General features: G+C 38.0%; 1 protein-coding gene across 1 annotated transcript in view; it reads left to right on the top strand.

The window, feature by feature from the left end:
- LOC149808166 (N-acetylated-alpha-linked acidic dipeptidase 2-like) overlaps positions 1 to 16,675 on the top strand; it is a 70,661-nt gene that overhangs the window by 42,430 nt on the left and 11,556 nt on the right. The window contains exons 9-16 of the mRNA XM_089974055.1: positions 2,203 to 2,288; positions 3,152 to 3,215; positions 5,945 to 6,012; positions 7,686 to 7,801; positions 8,340 to 8,430; positions 8,889 to 8,978; positions 9,380 to 9,545; positions 9,978 to 10,059. Coding sequence (XP_089830181.1) covers positions 2,203 to 2,288; positions 3,152 to 3,215; positions 5,945 to 6,012; positions 7,686 to 7,801; positions 8,340 to 8,430; positions 8,889 to 8,978; positions 9,380 to 9,545; positions 9,978 to 10,059 — 763 coding nt within the window. The remainder of the gene's footprint in view (positions 1 to 2,202; positions 2,289 to 3,151; positions 3,216 to 5,944; positions 6,013 to 7,685; positions 7,802 to 8,339; positions 8,431 to 8,888; positions 8,979 to 9,379; positions 9,546 to 9,977; positions 10,060 to 16,675) is intronic.

Below are 16,675 nucleotides of genomic sequence, written 5' to 3'. Positions count from 1 at the left end.
CCGTCACCCCTGCCAGGGTATAGGCCGCCAAAAAAAAAAAGATCGCCAGAGGCTTCTGTCCTGTGCCGTCTCCTCGGGCTGACTCCAGGTATGACCCATCTTAGTGATGCCCGCCTTAAGGTCACGTCGCCAGGTGTACTTGTTCGTCCCCTTCTCCAGTTGCCTTGAGGGTTCCACCACAATGTTTGCCTGGTAATGTTGGTTGGTGGCTTACGTAGGGTGTGTCCTATCCTACCCTACCTTCTCTTCTTGATCTCGTCCTCTACCGGAAGCTGGGAGGTTCTCTGCTACAGGTTGGTGTTGCTGATGGTGTCTGGCCAGCGGATCTGGAGGTTTCTTCTTCGGCAGCAGTTGATGAAGGTCTGAATTCTCTTTACGGTCGACTTGGTGGTTCGTCAGGTCTCTTCTCTATACAGTAGGACTGACTTCACGCTGAAGTTGAACAGTCTGATCTTGGTAGTCAAGGAAATTTCTTTCGAGCTCCTGATGTTCTTGAGCTGTATGAAAGCTGCTCTCGCCTTTCCGATCCTTGCCTTGACGTCTGTGTCAGAGCTACCATGCTGGTTGATAATGCTGCCCAGGTATGTGAAGGTCTCCACTTCTTCCAGCGGACCTCCCTGCAGTGTGACTTGGTTGTTACTTACTGACATAACTGATCTTGAGGATCTTGGTCTTGTCTTTGTGGATGTTGAGGCCATACTGTGCTGCTGTGGCTGCCAGGAAGTCGGTCTTGTCCTGCATTTGCTGCTGGCTGTGGGACAAGAGAGCTAGGTCATCGGCAAAGTCCAGATCCTCAAATTGACTCCTCAATGTCCACTGGATCCTATTTTTCCGCCCATTGATGGACATCTTCATAATCCAGTCGATGGCGAGAAGGAAGAGAAACGGAGACAGCAGCAGCCTTGCCTCACGCCTGTCTGCACTAGGAAGCTGTGTCTGTGTTTTGTCATGCATGAATGACTGCATGCATTCCGTTGTAAGTGTTCTTGATCAGGTTCACAAGCTTGGTTGGGATGCCGCAGTGGCGAAGAACTTTCTAGAGTGCCTCTCGGTCCACGCTGTCAAATACCTTCTCATAATCGACAATTCTGATGCGGAACGAAGAATTTCACTCCAACGATTGCTCGACTAAGATGCGAAGAATAGTTATTTGGTCCGTACACGATCTCTTCTGCCAGAACCTCGCTAGCTCATCTCGTAACTGTGGGTTGACGGCCTCCTTCATCCTCTCGAAGTGGACCCGGTTGAAGACTTTCAATGGTACTGACAAGAGTGTGATTCCTCTGTAATTGGAGCAGTTGCTGAGGTCGCCTTTATTTGGGATCTTGATGAGGTGTCCATCTTTCCAGTCAGTCAGTATTTCTGTACTCTGAATGATGTTGTTCTTATTTCTAAAATCACCGTGGTTCTTGTTGGCAGACTGATAGGAAATCTTTATTTCAGACATTATATGCATTGTTTATCTAGAACAATGTTAGCCTTCAACATAAAACGTTCTACTACATCTCTCAATATTGACCGTACATTTGCTAAAAATCGGTGGAACACATTTGTCGAATATATCGCCTCTTTCCTGTATCTTTGGCAATTATATAGAGGATATTTGCTTGAAACGAGTGAATAACTGATATATTTAATCGAGTGGATGAAAAACACAATATTTTAACGAGTGGCTAAGCCACGATTGAAAATACTAGAGTTTTTTTACCCACGAGATGAAATGTATCCGTTATTCACTCTTTCAAGCAAATATTCTTTTTATTTTATGCTCACATACGTTGGCAGACGCCACAGATGACAATGACATGTACATAAGGAAAAAGTAGTTCACTGATAGAAAATCAAAGGGAGGTAAGTATGTTCTGACCCAAAAAAGTAGTTCCTGTAGTGATAAAACAGTTATTTTTTCACTACAGTGAAATATCAAATTTATTTTAATTAGAAAATTAAGTAATTCACTGCTTAGCATAAAATAAATATATTTTGTAACTATAAGCAATGGGGGATGTTCAGATTAAATCATATAAATAATACAGACACATATACTAGTATATAAAGAAGAATGCAAATGTTTGGTTTTTTTTCCAAGTTGACATACGTTATGCTCTGACACAATGATTCATTTTATTTCCAACCAGTGACCTTGTTATTCCTATTAGACTTTAAGTTAGTATCATAAACAAATTTTTAAATTTTACACAGGACGTTGGCGACCAAGAAGGACCATAATTTTCTGCAGCTGGGGATCGGAGGAATTTGCTTTAATTGGATCTACGGAATGGATTGAGGTAGGTTGTTATATTTATTGTGAGTCAGAAATATTCGTGAATTTCTTGGTTACATGTTTCGATTTCAGAGACTCGGTAAGCAATGATCTTTCGTGGAATTGAAGTACCAACAAAAATTGAATTTTTATTACAACCAGAAAAATTATATACAATCAACAGTATGTGAATTCTCATTTTGTTCATCTTCAAACTTCTCTATAATTTAAAAATAAATCATATGACTATTATGGGTGAGTGGAAGTATTTTAAGTATTTCAAAGAATTTTTACAACTAGTGTCACTTGAGCAATTTTAATAATGTTGCTACTTTACGGGAAATATTTTAGAAAGATTAATTTAGGATTTTTTACGTTAAAAGGAATCTTTACAAGTCTCAAGTTATTCATAAACACGAAGTAGAAACCATTTTGGAACAGTGACTTACTTATTACTGTAACCTTTGACCCTTGTCATAACAAAGCAATTACCTATGTAAGAAAGAAACAATGTACTTTCGATCCCCTCCTCATTTTTCAACTTTCCCTGCACCACACAACCCTCCCCCCCCCCCACCAACAAGCACATGTGATCTTACAGTAGCTTGCTTCCACAAATTCCATATTGCATTTATATCACTTAAACAACATTTTTATTATCCGAACTCAATCTAAGACAAAACTGGCCATTTGTTTAAGAATTTTCTTATTTATTTATTTATTATTTTTATTTTTTGAAAGGTTTTGTTCAGTTCTTTTTTGATCGCAGGAACCAGTGCAAAAATTGGAGTAAAAAATAATGTACTGGACATGAAAGTTTACGTATTTATATTTATACTAAATACAAGTATAGGAAATTCTTTTACTGACAAAACCTTTCATTTGCAGGAAACCATAAAACAGCTTGATCGCAGAGCCGTCGCATACATCAATCTAGATATCGCAGTTACAGGTAAACTACAACTTTAAAAGGCTGCTTGTGGTTGGTGGAAACATTTTGTTTACTCAGGTTTCATTGCAATCCCTTGTTATAATTCTAAATATCACTAATTTCTAAAGGAGTTGAAAGAAAGTGCAGAAAATTGGGGAATTCAATTTCATAATAGTCTTAAAAGCAGCTTCATTTCGTCAATGTTCTTATAAATTAACAGAGTCAATAGAGAGCAAATCTTAGAAAGAACACATTGATTTCTGAATAGTTTTAGTACACAATGATAAAATTGTTGGATGAGAAAGGTTCCTTATCGTTGAATGTTTCGAATTTCCTTAACAAGAGAGTATATCAGATTATGAATCTTGGTTTTTATTTGTATTCATATAGACATTGTTCATGTTTTATAATTTCACATGTCTACCCAACTACATGCATGTCTACCCAACACCATGCATGTCTACCCAACACCATACATTGCCACAGTTTTCATGGGTTTGGAGTGAATGTTATGCAACAATGTGAAAATCTTTTGTTATTCCCGGTTGGTCTATCTTGTAAGAAAAGCTCTTTCCTAACAAACTGCCTTCAGCCGTTATATGAAAGTGGCTATTACAATGGCAGAGATAAATGTTGCAGATGCAATAGAGAAAGTCCAAGTTTTACAGTTGCATAGTTTTTCATTTATTATCCCATGAATATGGCTAAGTCCGACGTTTCTTCGACATGCGTCGTAAAATTCTTTATTTTCACCATTAACAGTTTAATAGTTCATATTTCCTTTGCAAAAACAACCAGCAAAATATTTGGATTTCCGCTGGTTTGTCTCAAACGAAACCGTGAAAAAGGAAGACTCTGTGTGTGTGTGTGTGTGTGTGTGTGTGTGTGTGTGTGTGTGTGTGTGTGTGTTTAACGTAGCTTTTAACAATTTTTAAGTAATATCGATACGATGTCTGCAGTGTGGCACTTTATAGTGATGTCTAGCACTGGGGCATCATGCCGCAGACATGTAGCATGATGTCCCACCCAGTCACATTATCCTGACACCAGGCCGACCAGTCTTAACACTAACCTCTTGATGCTGACCGCCAAGTCCGGAAGCTGCAAGTACCATTTCAAAGTCATTGTTATGACACGGCTGGGGCTGGAACCCATGACCTTCCGCACCCGATGCTTAGGCCCTCGGAGCGGTCGACTTCTCAATTGTGTTCTTAATATGAATTATCTCTGTTTTAAACTAACAGAGTATAACTGAACTTCATTGCCAACACAGGTCTAAAAGTAGACATATGATATAAAATACAAAGCATAATTGTGGAGACACAGAGGATAGAGAACGGTTGAAAGTAGAAGGGCAGCAATATATTTATCGTGTAATATTTGTATATACATAACAAAATGGGAAGACAAACTATAATAGACATAACCAGCTTGAGTTTATATGGATACATAATGATGTAAGTGTTAGTTGTAAACTTGACTCAGTCTAAAAAGTAAATTAACATTCGTGTTATGAAGTAGCTCATTAATTTGTTTGTTTTGTTTAGATACCTCTGATTTATATTATTTTCTTATTTCATCAGAAATAGACAATGAAATTTCACACCTATGTTTTGAAAGGTGCATACTTTATATAAGGGGTATAGGGGGCTCTAGACAGAGGTAGTACTTTGTTGTCTGGCAGCTGTACTCTCTGAGTGAAAGGACTCACTGGTCCTCACCCATCTCCCAAATCTCTCACATCTGCCTCCAAGAAGGAATCATTCCTGGCATACCACGGTACACCGTTTCAGCTGGCGAGCCAAACGACTTTGAGGGGGTGATGTTAACACTGCATCACTAGGCATATGAACTTCTACAGGGAAGTCACCGGCTAGAGCGGAAGGTGTCTACAGATCAACGGCCAAGTGTTCGGTACCATATATATTAGTGGATTGCGGCTGTGGCTGATCAGATATGGTTCAAACTAGCAGGGAAGGCAGATCTCTTCAGCCATGGTTGGCCATCTGCCTAGGAGAGTGAACCTCCGATATAAACTAGCTGTCACCGTCCTGGCTTGCTGGGCCATGGCAGATGAACCCCAGGTTTAAAGGCTTGGGCCAGTTTGCGCAGACTGCACTCCACCTAATAGGTCCATTGCGCAGGCATGAAGGAACTGTCTGCCAACACACACACACACACACACACACACACACACACACACATATATATATATATATATATATATATATATATATATATATATATATATATATATATATATATATATATATATATATATATATATATATATATATATATATATATATATATATATATATATAACCTTTGATTCACTGTACGGAACATTGACACAATTATTGCTTTCTTTTCTCTCATATTAATTTTTTAAATATCTAACAAGTTCTACTTCTTGCGGAATCGAATATACATGAATGGCAAGTTTGAAAATATTGATCTTTATGTTTCATTTTGATTGTTTTCTTTAGCCAGTAAGCAAAAGGGAATGACTGAGATTATCATAAATTATTCAGACCTTAATCATGTAAAATGTGTTTGATAAAAGAAAACCATTTACAATTTTGTACGCCAGCAGCAGCATTGTGGAAAATATTGTCATTCTAGTATAATAATTTTGAAGTTTTACTCATTTTTCCAGTAACAAACCTAGCTTAAAATGCAGACACTTAATGGACAATACATATATAAAGTATCCAAGTCTGAAACGGTTTGATCCCTTTTTTTCAAAGGAAACTTTACAGTCCGAAGTTTAGGATCGCCTCCACTGCATAGAGAAATGCATTCCGCGGCCAGAAAGGTAAATATTACAGAAGTTAGTCCGATACTAATATATGTTTCTTCACTTCTATCTCATTCATGATTACTATAATCAGTCAATAATGATCCATACATATACAATATGCTTAGCTACAGTTTCAATATTAATTTTGGAAGCTACAACATACAAAATCACTCATAATTGTATAATTAATACAAGATCTATACCCCTCCAGTGTTCAATGCAGTTGTAGTGTTTTGTATATTTAATTTTCATTGTTTGTTAGATTTTTTTTATTATATGCCATTGCAATGTAACATTGTAGGCTGGACATAACCATGTCCAAAATCAAATTTATTTTATCACCTGAATTATTGATTATGTTTATTCTGTAAACAACAAATACTGAGCTAAATTAATCTCTGTGTCCGGGTCTAATATCAGGATCATTATTAATATAAGTAATATTTGGGTCTGGGTATAGGTAACTGGAATTCTCCTGCAGTTTACCTGGTGTGCCTGACATAGTCTAGGTTATATATTATTATTTTAGTAACAGACTGCTAATTATAACTACGATTTTATTTTGTAAACATTATGAACTTTCCAGAAGGTTATTTTCAATTGGGTATTTTTTTTTAAATAGAAAATGTTAATTGTAATCGGAAGAGAAGTAGAAGACTATATTATCTTGTTATTGGACAGATTATTCATTTGTGCTTTTAAGATGCAGCTGAATCGATTTTGTATTATTCTTGTGATCAGACATTCATTTGGGCTGGAATGTATTTCCTCATAATATTTAATTCAGTGATTATTTTCTTTGGAAATACAAAGTGCTTGTAAAAAAATAATATTCTTGGATACAGAAATTCACTGGGATGTATAGTGAGTTCATGCCTGAAATTAGATTATTGTGTTTCAACAAAAGACTTTTGGTACAACAACACAATACAGGCCACCACAGGCATACCAACACCTTCAACGTTTTAATTAATTTAGCTCTTCACTACAGTTTATTCAGAACTTTAAATTATTAGGATTTGTGTCAGTAATTTTGTGATTATTTTGGGATTTAATTCTCAATATCAATTTTGTTTTCACTTGTATTCTACGTAAATAAAAAGTTGCTGAATTTTACAAAGCTTGCTTACTTTTCAGTCGTTTCTGTTATTTATTTTAAGAGGATAGACTCGTAACAGTAGAAGTCCATAATTTATGGTTCAAAGTTAAGTTGTAATACTTTTTCTCTATCTATTGTTACTTTCAATGTATCTTCGCGTAATTCGCTTAGTTTGATCCTGTTATTCTGTCAAAGCTCTCTCCATCTATTGTTTACTTATGTGTTTCTCCAGCGAAACTCACTGTATCTTGTTGCAAGGATATTTCTTTTTGCAATTTTGTTTGCTTTTTCTGTTTACCTTTTTTATATCGGGGGCATTTTCCCAATCTTAAATAAGCATTTTATGAGTATTTTAATAGTTTCGCAACGAATTGCGGATTTTGTTACTTCCCATTTATCATCAGATTAGATTCTTTATTAATGTCATTGTTTCTTTTATTATATGTCGATATTCTTTATTTTGTGTTTCGTTTACTCATGAAGGGGATAGAATTTAACTGTTCATTTCGTTATCATTTATAATTTTCACATAAATCAACGAACTGGATGACATAATTAGTATAAATTAGTTTCTCTGTTTATTACATAGGTTCCCAATCCAGATCCTACTGAAATCGCAGCCGGAAGAAGAACCGTTTACGACACATGGTTAAAGCGGCGTCCCTGGCATAACTCCAATACAAATGAAACATATGACAAGCCATGGTAAGTAAGATTCTTGTATCTTAAAGGTTGGTTTTCTGGTTATTGTATTCGTCATAGCCAATCTACTCGTCTTTTTATTGTCGTTGTTATCATGGACATTGTTGTTTTTAATTTATAATACTGTAAGTTTGGCTGAAATTGAGCCATTATGTTAAAAAACAAAATAACTTTTTTTATGCCATTCATGTATGTGGTCATTCCATTATGTATAGATCTGCGTCTTGTGATTTTGATTCATTTTTTCAGTTGCATTTGTATGGGGAAAGGCGTATCCAATGTTTTGAAACTTTTAGCTCTACTCCTTTTACCTAATTTATTAAATAAAATGTGTTTATACCATAGATTTGCTTCTATTTACACAAAAATGACGCGATTTAAATTTGTTAAACATTTGTCGATGTTTTCGAAATGTATTTTTAAAATACATTTAAACAAACCCTCAACTCATATCTCAGTTAATATTTAACTTTTCTTTACGCATTGTCATGCACAATAATAACTACTGACCTCTGTAAAAACAAATTCAACTAATTTACAGGATTCCAATAGTCGGTGCAGGAAGTGACTATGCCACTTTTCAGATGTATGCCGGGATTCCGTGTGCAGACTTCCGATATGACTATGACTTAGTATGTATATCGCAGAAATACCTACGTCCACAGCATTTTTCTCTCAACAACATAAAACTTTGGCAATGTAATGGCTAATATTTAAAATTGAAATTGTTATTCTCACTGACAAATTTTTGAAGTCTTTATCGGAAGGAATCTTTTCGACTCTACAGTTCCTATGAAATAATGAATACCGACCTTTCATAAATATTCGTTTCGTAGTCTTACGTTTTGAACAGCAAACCTAAGTCCACTAGAAAATGGAGCTGACGCTACCTCGACTCAGTATAGTATGAGCTTCATCGAGAAACTTTGTATCTTAAAGGGAACGGTATTGCTGCCTACCTTTGGTAACGTGCTCACAAAGTTAACATAAAGTCCTTCGGATTTTATTTACTTTATAAGTGATTAGGTAAAATTTACACGTCGATAAATACCCAGCCATGGTCATTTAATCTTATATATATTAATTTCAGGTCGGGAATAACCTTGCCTTTTACCCATTGTATCACACAGGCTACGAAACCTTCTATGCCGTGGATAAGCTGGTTGATCCGGGGTTTATTGTAAGGAATTTAAGTTGTTTCGTTTTGTTTGTCTTAACTTTATTTTGCTATATACTAATATGTTTCTTTATTGTTTCCTTTGCGCCAGCAATAAACTCACTCTCTGCAATATATATAAACATTTCAGGAAATACAATATATTACTTTTTTCTAATAAATGTTGGTATTATTATGTAAATAATCCATTTGAGCATGTTTTACTGAAATCACTGAATTCAAGCTTAAATGAAAACAAATCGACTTCATTTTGCTATCAGAAATGACATACATGTTATTGGAATTTCAGTTGTATTAAGCTAGAACGAATAAAATGAAGATTTTTTTTTTTAATTTTCAACCTTATAAAAATCAGTATTTCTACTTGATGTTAATAATTGACACGTGTTTCCACATGTTCTTAGTTACATGCAACAGTAGGCAAGTTGTCCGGAGAATTATTGCGCTCACTGGCGGATTCGATGATCATTCCATTCAACATTACAGAGTATTCTGAGGTTCTGCAACTTTACACAGACAATCTCTGGTACGGGTATCAGAAAGAGATCATCAACAGCGGAATTGATATTGGTAATAATGTTAGCAGTTTGGTTAAGGCCATAAGAATGTTCAGCTCTAATTAAACACTTAAGTTCAGAAGGTCGCACCTTTCAATAAAGAAACAGAAGTCCAAAAGCGCATGTTTAAACTTTGAATCACATAATTAATTTTCATGTTCGTTATATCTTTTCTTTTTTATTTTAATTTTACGCAACGCGTATGGTAATCAACAAAGGACAACCAAATGAGACGGCATCACATACTTGCCGGTATTACTTTTCACTGTACTCAACTTCACATGCACCCGTGAAAGACAAACACATATGTTCTCTCTCTCTCTCTCTCTCTCTCTCTCTCTCTCTCTCTCTCTCTCTCTCTCAGGTATTGCATGTTTAAAACGTGACCCTTATTCACATACAATTTATTTACAAATATCATTATACGCACCTTACTATTTTACAGAGCATCTACGCAAAGCGGTCAAATTTTTCCACAACGAGTCGGTTGCTTTCCACATATCTGTATCGAACTTAAACAGAAATGAGTAAGTATAGTTTAAAAGAATTCACTTCTCTGCGACCCTGAAAAATCCAAACAATGGCAAATACGAACGTTAAATTTTGCCCGATGCACTTGATGTTTCGAAGTTCTACTTTTATGTCATCTCTCACTTTTTGACAAGTCCTGGTAATACAATTTATAAATATAAACAAATGGTAATTATTCTGTAAACAAATCGGTGTCTCATTACCTTCTATGTACAAGTGTAATGTATCCGTAAACTTAAGTCATAAATTTACCCAATTAATGCCTCCTGTGGGCAGATTTGGCTTTTACTTGAGACCACTCAGGTCTCCTAGAACCAAAATCCCCCTCCTCCTCCTCCTCTTCCGTGTGAATTTTTTAAATTCAAGTTTTTACAAAGGCGTTCAGCGTATCGATTCGATTTTACGATCGCAGGTCTCAACAAATAAATCTTCAAGACCGATCCAATTTTACATGACACACATAGCCAAAACTAGAGAGTTAGATACACGTGGGTAATAAAGTGTATGGGTGGAGTAACTATTAGTGAAAGTCTTTTTCGAATTTTAACTCAGAAACTTAAAATGTGTGAAGGTAATGCAGTATACTAATACTCCTCGGCACGTTAATTATTTAATTAATTAATTAGTAAAATTGAGGAAAGCAAAGCGAAACACAGGTTAAATTTTGAATGGTTAGAGGGGATATATGGACCAAATATCAAGGAGTAGAAGGTTAAAGAGAGCTGGTTAGGATAAAAATTTGCTTTTACAATTTAGATTTTGAATTGTAAGATTTAGTTTAAAGAATCGAAAGGACCATACCAGTGGATGAAAATATTCAGTGATTTAAAGCAAGAAATACTATATTTTCTTTTAAATATTCCCTGACTTTCAAACTGGGTATTAGACTTGAAATATAAAATAAAATTCTGCATAGAACGACAAAAGTAATTTGTATGGTAGAGATCCATTTTATGCGATGGAGATGTAAAAGAATGTCCGTCAAATTTACCATTGTTCCTGTGATAAGATAATACCTTATGCCTTTTCCAGCCGTAGTACTGGTCAGCGGCCTTTGAAATCGGTATGTCTTGATACTGAATCATATTCAGCCTATTTGCTGATGACTTTAATGTAGAATCTTAGTCTGACATACCACACAGTATGAACCATTTCTCTTCAGCTTATGACAATTTCGGTCTCGTAATTATTCCCAAAAAGACAGATTTGGTGCAGCCTGCACCAGGAAAGACTTGTGTACAGACTACCATCACAGTAAATGGGCAAACTCTTGAGGCAGTGGACAATTTCACCTATCTCGGCAGCAAAATGCGATGTGCAGTCCACATCGATGATGAAATCAATGCCAGAAGTGTTAAAGCAAGCGCGTCCTTTGGCAGACTACGTGCATATGTGTGAGAAAGGGTTAAAGATGTATTTATCTTTAACCCATTTTTTTTTATCTCCTCCTCCTCCTTCCTTTTTATTTTTTCACTTTCTTCTATGGCCTCCATGGCTAGCTCATCCAAGAGACGGCGGGCATACTCCAGGTGAATTTGGAATTCCAACAGTTGTGGCAATTCTGCTCATTTTCTTTAATCTTGATACGTTGACGATGGGTAGCCAGACTGACGAACGATGCGTTTTATATGTCTGAAGCACGGACGTGAAGTAAAACACCCCCTTACACAAAAACAAACAATACCCACACCACAATAGAAAATATAGACCGCGCGGACCTAAAAGAAACACTCACGTCCACTTTTTACGTACAAAGCACAATTTATTACCACTCATACATACAATCCTAAAACAAGCACATTCATTATCCTACAAAGTCAGGGAAACGAAGTGTTTATAGGCACACTTCTATCCCATCACTTACAAACACACACATTATAGGCACAGTTCTATTTTGTAATCTACCAACACACAAATACAGACAAATCTGGCAATAGATTAGTAAGTCTTTTCTAGATTTTTGGGGTAGCCCTGAAAAGGGTTGTTTTGGTTAAGAAATATTAGGCAATCTCTTATCGTGTCCCCGTCTGGCTGCAGGTTTTCCCACAGGATAATGCCCGCTTCTTTGGAAGGAGAACTCTTTACTGTCATCACGGCAGTCGACAAAGACTCTCTCCAACTCCTGCTGTTGTTGTTGTTGCTGCTGGTGCTGCTTCTGAAGTCTGTACTTCTCTGCCCATTATTCTTGTTCCTTTTTTATTTCTTCTCTAAAGAGTTCTTCTATCAGGTCTTGTGCCACTCTCAGCACCCTGGCATTTTCAAACTCTTCGGGCCTTGACATCAGGCTTTGACTGACTAGATACAAATGTACATGGGCTGCGTTCAGCTTTGCTAGTTTGGAAGACATCTTTACGTGTTGACGAGTCAACAGTGGAAGGCCAGATTGGAGTGAGCCGCGCATGTATGTCTCAAGCGCGGACGCGATAGAAAACAACCCTGCGGATTTTGGGTAGGAAAATTATAACTCATCTCATAGTGAGGTATAGAGAGAAGTCAAGGAGCATATATAGTGATATAACAATTTTTTAAACAAACAACCAACACTCACTTTCGATAACGTTTTTATTAAACCAAAAAACAACCAACAAAGCGTACCCTCCTGCATAATCGTAGTACTAAATGCCGTGGCTGGTGTTGGTCCCTAACTGTCCCGTGGCTTTTTACAGGGCCAAGTACAATCTCAAGTAATTCTTCTCGGTAAACTTAGGTTCGATGGGTCGTGTACACAAGGTTTTGCCATCGCGACTGACTTCCATCTTGGACACTCTGTAGTGCCTAAACTCGAAAGGGTTGGCAGTGACGGCTCTCTTGAGGGCTTCGTTGCTGACAATACCAATGATTAAACGCTTGGGTAACTGTCCTTGGAACAGATGATCTTCGATTATGGATCGGACTCCATCGGCAATAGTGAAGGCTTATACTTCCACGCGTTGTATCGGATAGTTGGCGGTCATTCTCCTCAAAGTGTGACTGATGTCGTTTCCCACTTTAGGTAACACTTCCACATGTCGCACGTATAGTCTGGCTTCATGGATGATGGTTTTGTCCTCGTTGGTATTAGCCATCAGATGCAAAACGGTACTGCTGAGATTCAGTCTCAGGCGGATATCCACCCCCTTCAGCAAGTACTTTTCTTGTAAGCACATGTCCAAATGCAAACGATCCATCAGTTCTAAACTACGTCCTTGCAGGATTACTTTCGACGGTCGTTAAAGCCCACATTGTGAGGATTGTCAGCTGTTGTCAGGACTGTGTCGTTAAACTTGTCCTTGCCTGCTTTGTGAGGTTTCCATACGACACCAGCATCTAGATAAGTATTCTTGGCATCTTTTTCGTTCGTCAAGAGGTTTTCGAGCTACGCTCGGTAAGGGTAAGAATCCATGCTGCTGATGACTAGTTTGTTCTTCAAGTACAAATCTGGTATCGGTTTCCGGAGCGGTGTCGTCCGTTTTGATCATTTTCACTTTCAGGTACAAGTAACTGTTATTCAGATCGATCTAATCTTTAGACTATCCTTTGATTTCAAATTCGAGGGGGCTGAGATCGTCAAAGAATAGACGGGATGAAATTCTACCCATTGGGATTCTTGCATCGTCATCACAGTTGGTGGCATGGCAAACAGATCCAGTTCCGACTTGGAACATTCGCAAGATTCTCGGTGCATCATTTTTCTCTGTTATTTAATAATCAAAAACGTGATAGGTGTTTCCACTTTCCTCGTCATTGGTCGTTGCAGAATCCGCTTTGAAAGGAATGACTCGCGCTAAAGATGCGGATGTGTGTCCCACCACGTTGTAGTCCACCACATCAGAGTATACGAAGAGCAAATTTAATCCTTGGTTCAGTTCTACAGGGTAACGGAAACATTTCGCAAAATTCAAGTTATTGGTAATGGGTGGCATGAGTTGACCCTTGACCATCATGAGGTCTCCACCCAAACGGTCAAACAATCCAGGACAAAATGTAATGGGCAACGTTTTGGCATCCGAAAATTACATCAGGAGGCGACAAGTCACTTTATGGTACTCGATGGTGACACCACTTTGTTTTGATTCGTCCAAGGCTTTGTCAAACAGCGCATTGAATTTGGAGGCAATAGTATCCACCAGATGTTGACCGTTAAAATAATAGCCTGCAGGAAATTTCAAAATATAGATGTACCGTGGAGTATCAGGGGACACTGGTCGTTTCCTAAAGGCATCTACAGTTTTGTTTTCATTCAAGTATTGTTGCACTTGGTCGCTAAGAACTTCGACCTCAAAGGTGTTTTGAGTTTCAGTGATGTTTTTGATTTGTGTAGGGTGAAACATTTCGACCAAAGTTACTTCCCAATGCGCTTCGTGGTCCAATTGGATAGCCTGAGGTACTTTAGCCGTGAAACAGCACAACCTTTTGTGGGGAAACACATCCATGGAACTGTTACTGGGTCAAGTTAAGAAAAATTGGTTATTCATAATTCCAGAGCTCTACTGTCCGAGGGGTCACTGGAGATCAGAGGAGTGTCCTATAGAGGGTTTTGCTTGTTTTGTTAGAGTATTTCAGCGAAGGGATTGGGTAGAAGGTAACCGATGCAACTGCTCAGTAAAATGGTTCACATTTGTTTGTCTCCTTGTTGCAAACTTAAATTGGCAATGACAGACCGACGATACAATACACCACAAAGATTTGGCAGGAAAAGACGATTTGTGTTTTAGGCACACGTTTTCCACATCACACGCACAAGGGTTGCTTTTGTAAATCTTGCACAGAAGAACTCTGAGAAGGAATTGTCACAGTCGTGGTTGAGGCTGTGTTGAAGGGCATGATGGTCACTTCTTTTTATAGTCGATTACTTGCGAAGCGTCGACCCAAGAATCAAAACTGGTAGGATATCATTTCCAACGTACTTTGACGTCTTTGACACGTCATTTTCCCACTTTACGGGTTCTTTGATCGAGAATACTTTCGAAGTCGTACACTTGGTTTTCCTTTTTGGTCAATCATTGTAAATAAAGGTTCCTTTTAACACTTCTACATTCATGTCTTCCAATTTATAGATGCAGGATGACGACCAGGCACTCGTCCAATGATACGAAACAATTCGGTGATCCAGTTGGGTAAATAACCTTTGTCGAAACTGTGTTTGGTTTTGCCGATGCGCACCCGATCTCCCGTCGTCTACACTCCATCTTTCGTGGGGACAATTGTAGTCGGGGACATACAAAACAGGCGCTCAAAAAGACGGTCACTTCGTTGTCGGGAGTCACTTCTTGCGGGCCGCATATGATGCTCCAATGGTAAGATTGCTTGTAAACTTCGACCAGGTGCGGTAAGACGTCGATGTATTTAAGAGTGTGCTGATGCTTAAAATGTTTCCACATGCGTTCTTTCAAGGTGCGTTGAAAACATTCCACAATCATAGCTTTGGTTTCGGGATTCTCGGTTGTGAAAATATGAATGTCTCGTTTCTTTAATTCTCTTTGGAAAGCTTGGTTCAAACATTTGGTGATTTTGTCAGTTTGCCATCAAAGAGGGTTACGACCACTTTGTTTCAACACCAGTTTTAGATATCGCGCTAACTCAGTGCTCGATTTGGAAGTCAATGGAACGACCCGATCAAATTTAGAAAAGACGTGGATGACACAAAACAAATATTTGCAGCTACAATCTTAGGTGGCCTAATAAGAGATATCAGCTAAATCGGATTGCCATGGATGATCGATGTCCTTTACTCGGGGGCGATTTCTGGAAAATGTTCTTCGAATGGGTTTGTATAAAGTGTACGTGGTTTGTTCTTGTAACCATCGTTGCACTTGAGGTAAACGGACACTTCTAAGTCGACTTTACGATACAATTTCTCAACTCCTCCGTATCCCGCAGGATGGGCTGGATCGTAGTAAATGCTGGCTAACATATTTTCCATTAGAACTCTCTCTTTAACAAGTCACCCAATCTTTATTGATGCTACTCTGGATGGAGTGAGGTGGTGGTTTTTTAACGGATTTACGTGTCCGACGTGACTCGGGAGTATAAAGTCGACGGTAGTGGTGGTGGTAATGGGGTGGCTTTTGTTTTGCTTTCTTTTTTTCACTTCTGGTTTCTCTTTCGTTTTCACTTCTGTCGAAGGAGCAGTGGGTATCATCTTTTTAACCCAAGCTTTGAGTTCTTCTCGTGTGGGGGAAGGGGTCAACAAGGACGCTGCAATCTTACTAGGGATGGGAGCCACTGACAATGTTTGAAAGACTTCTCATGCCTCCTCTTCCTCATGTATCCGTGAGGCTGCGTCTGTCTTGGTCATTGAGGCTTGTGGTGGTGGACTTTTCATCAGGGTCTTAAAATCTTTCAGAGTCGGTCCAACTGTTTCGTCTAAAGCTTTCTGGTGAAAGAGTTGAATTCGCTGAAACACTTGACTGTACCGTTGCGATTTTCCGTTTCTGACAAATCGCCGAGATCCATCAAATGTTGAAGTTCGTCTTGTAGCTGGGTCATTTCGTTCAAATGAGGATTGGAAGGTAAATGCGGAGTGCGTTGTCCTTGACAACAATGGAATTCCATCCATCGTTTGTAAGGCACTAATTTCATTTTTCTTCCTTGCATCAGATTCCAAAGGTCACGTCTGTGATCTTTTGACCC

The sequence above is a fragment of the Sinohyriopsis cumingii genome, chromosome 1 (assembly GCF_028554795.1).
Source record: "Sinohyriopsis cumingii isolate HCF-2022 chromosome 1, ASM2855479v2, whole genome shotgun sequence".
Taxonomy (NCBI): domain Eukaryota; kingdom Metazoa; phylum Mollusca; class Bivalvia; order Unionida; family Unionidae; genus Sinohyriopsis; species Sinohyriopsis cumingii.
This window is presented reverse-complemented; position numbering and strand designations above follow the sequence as displayed.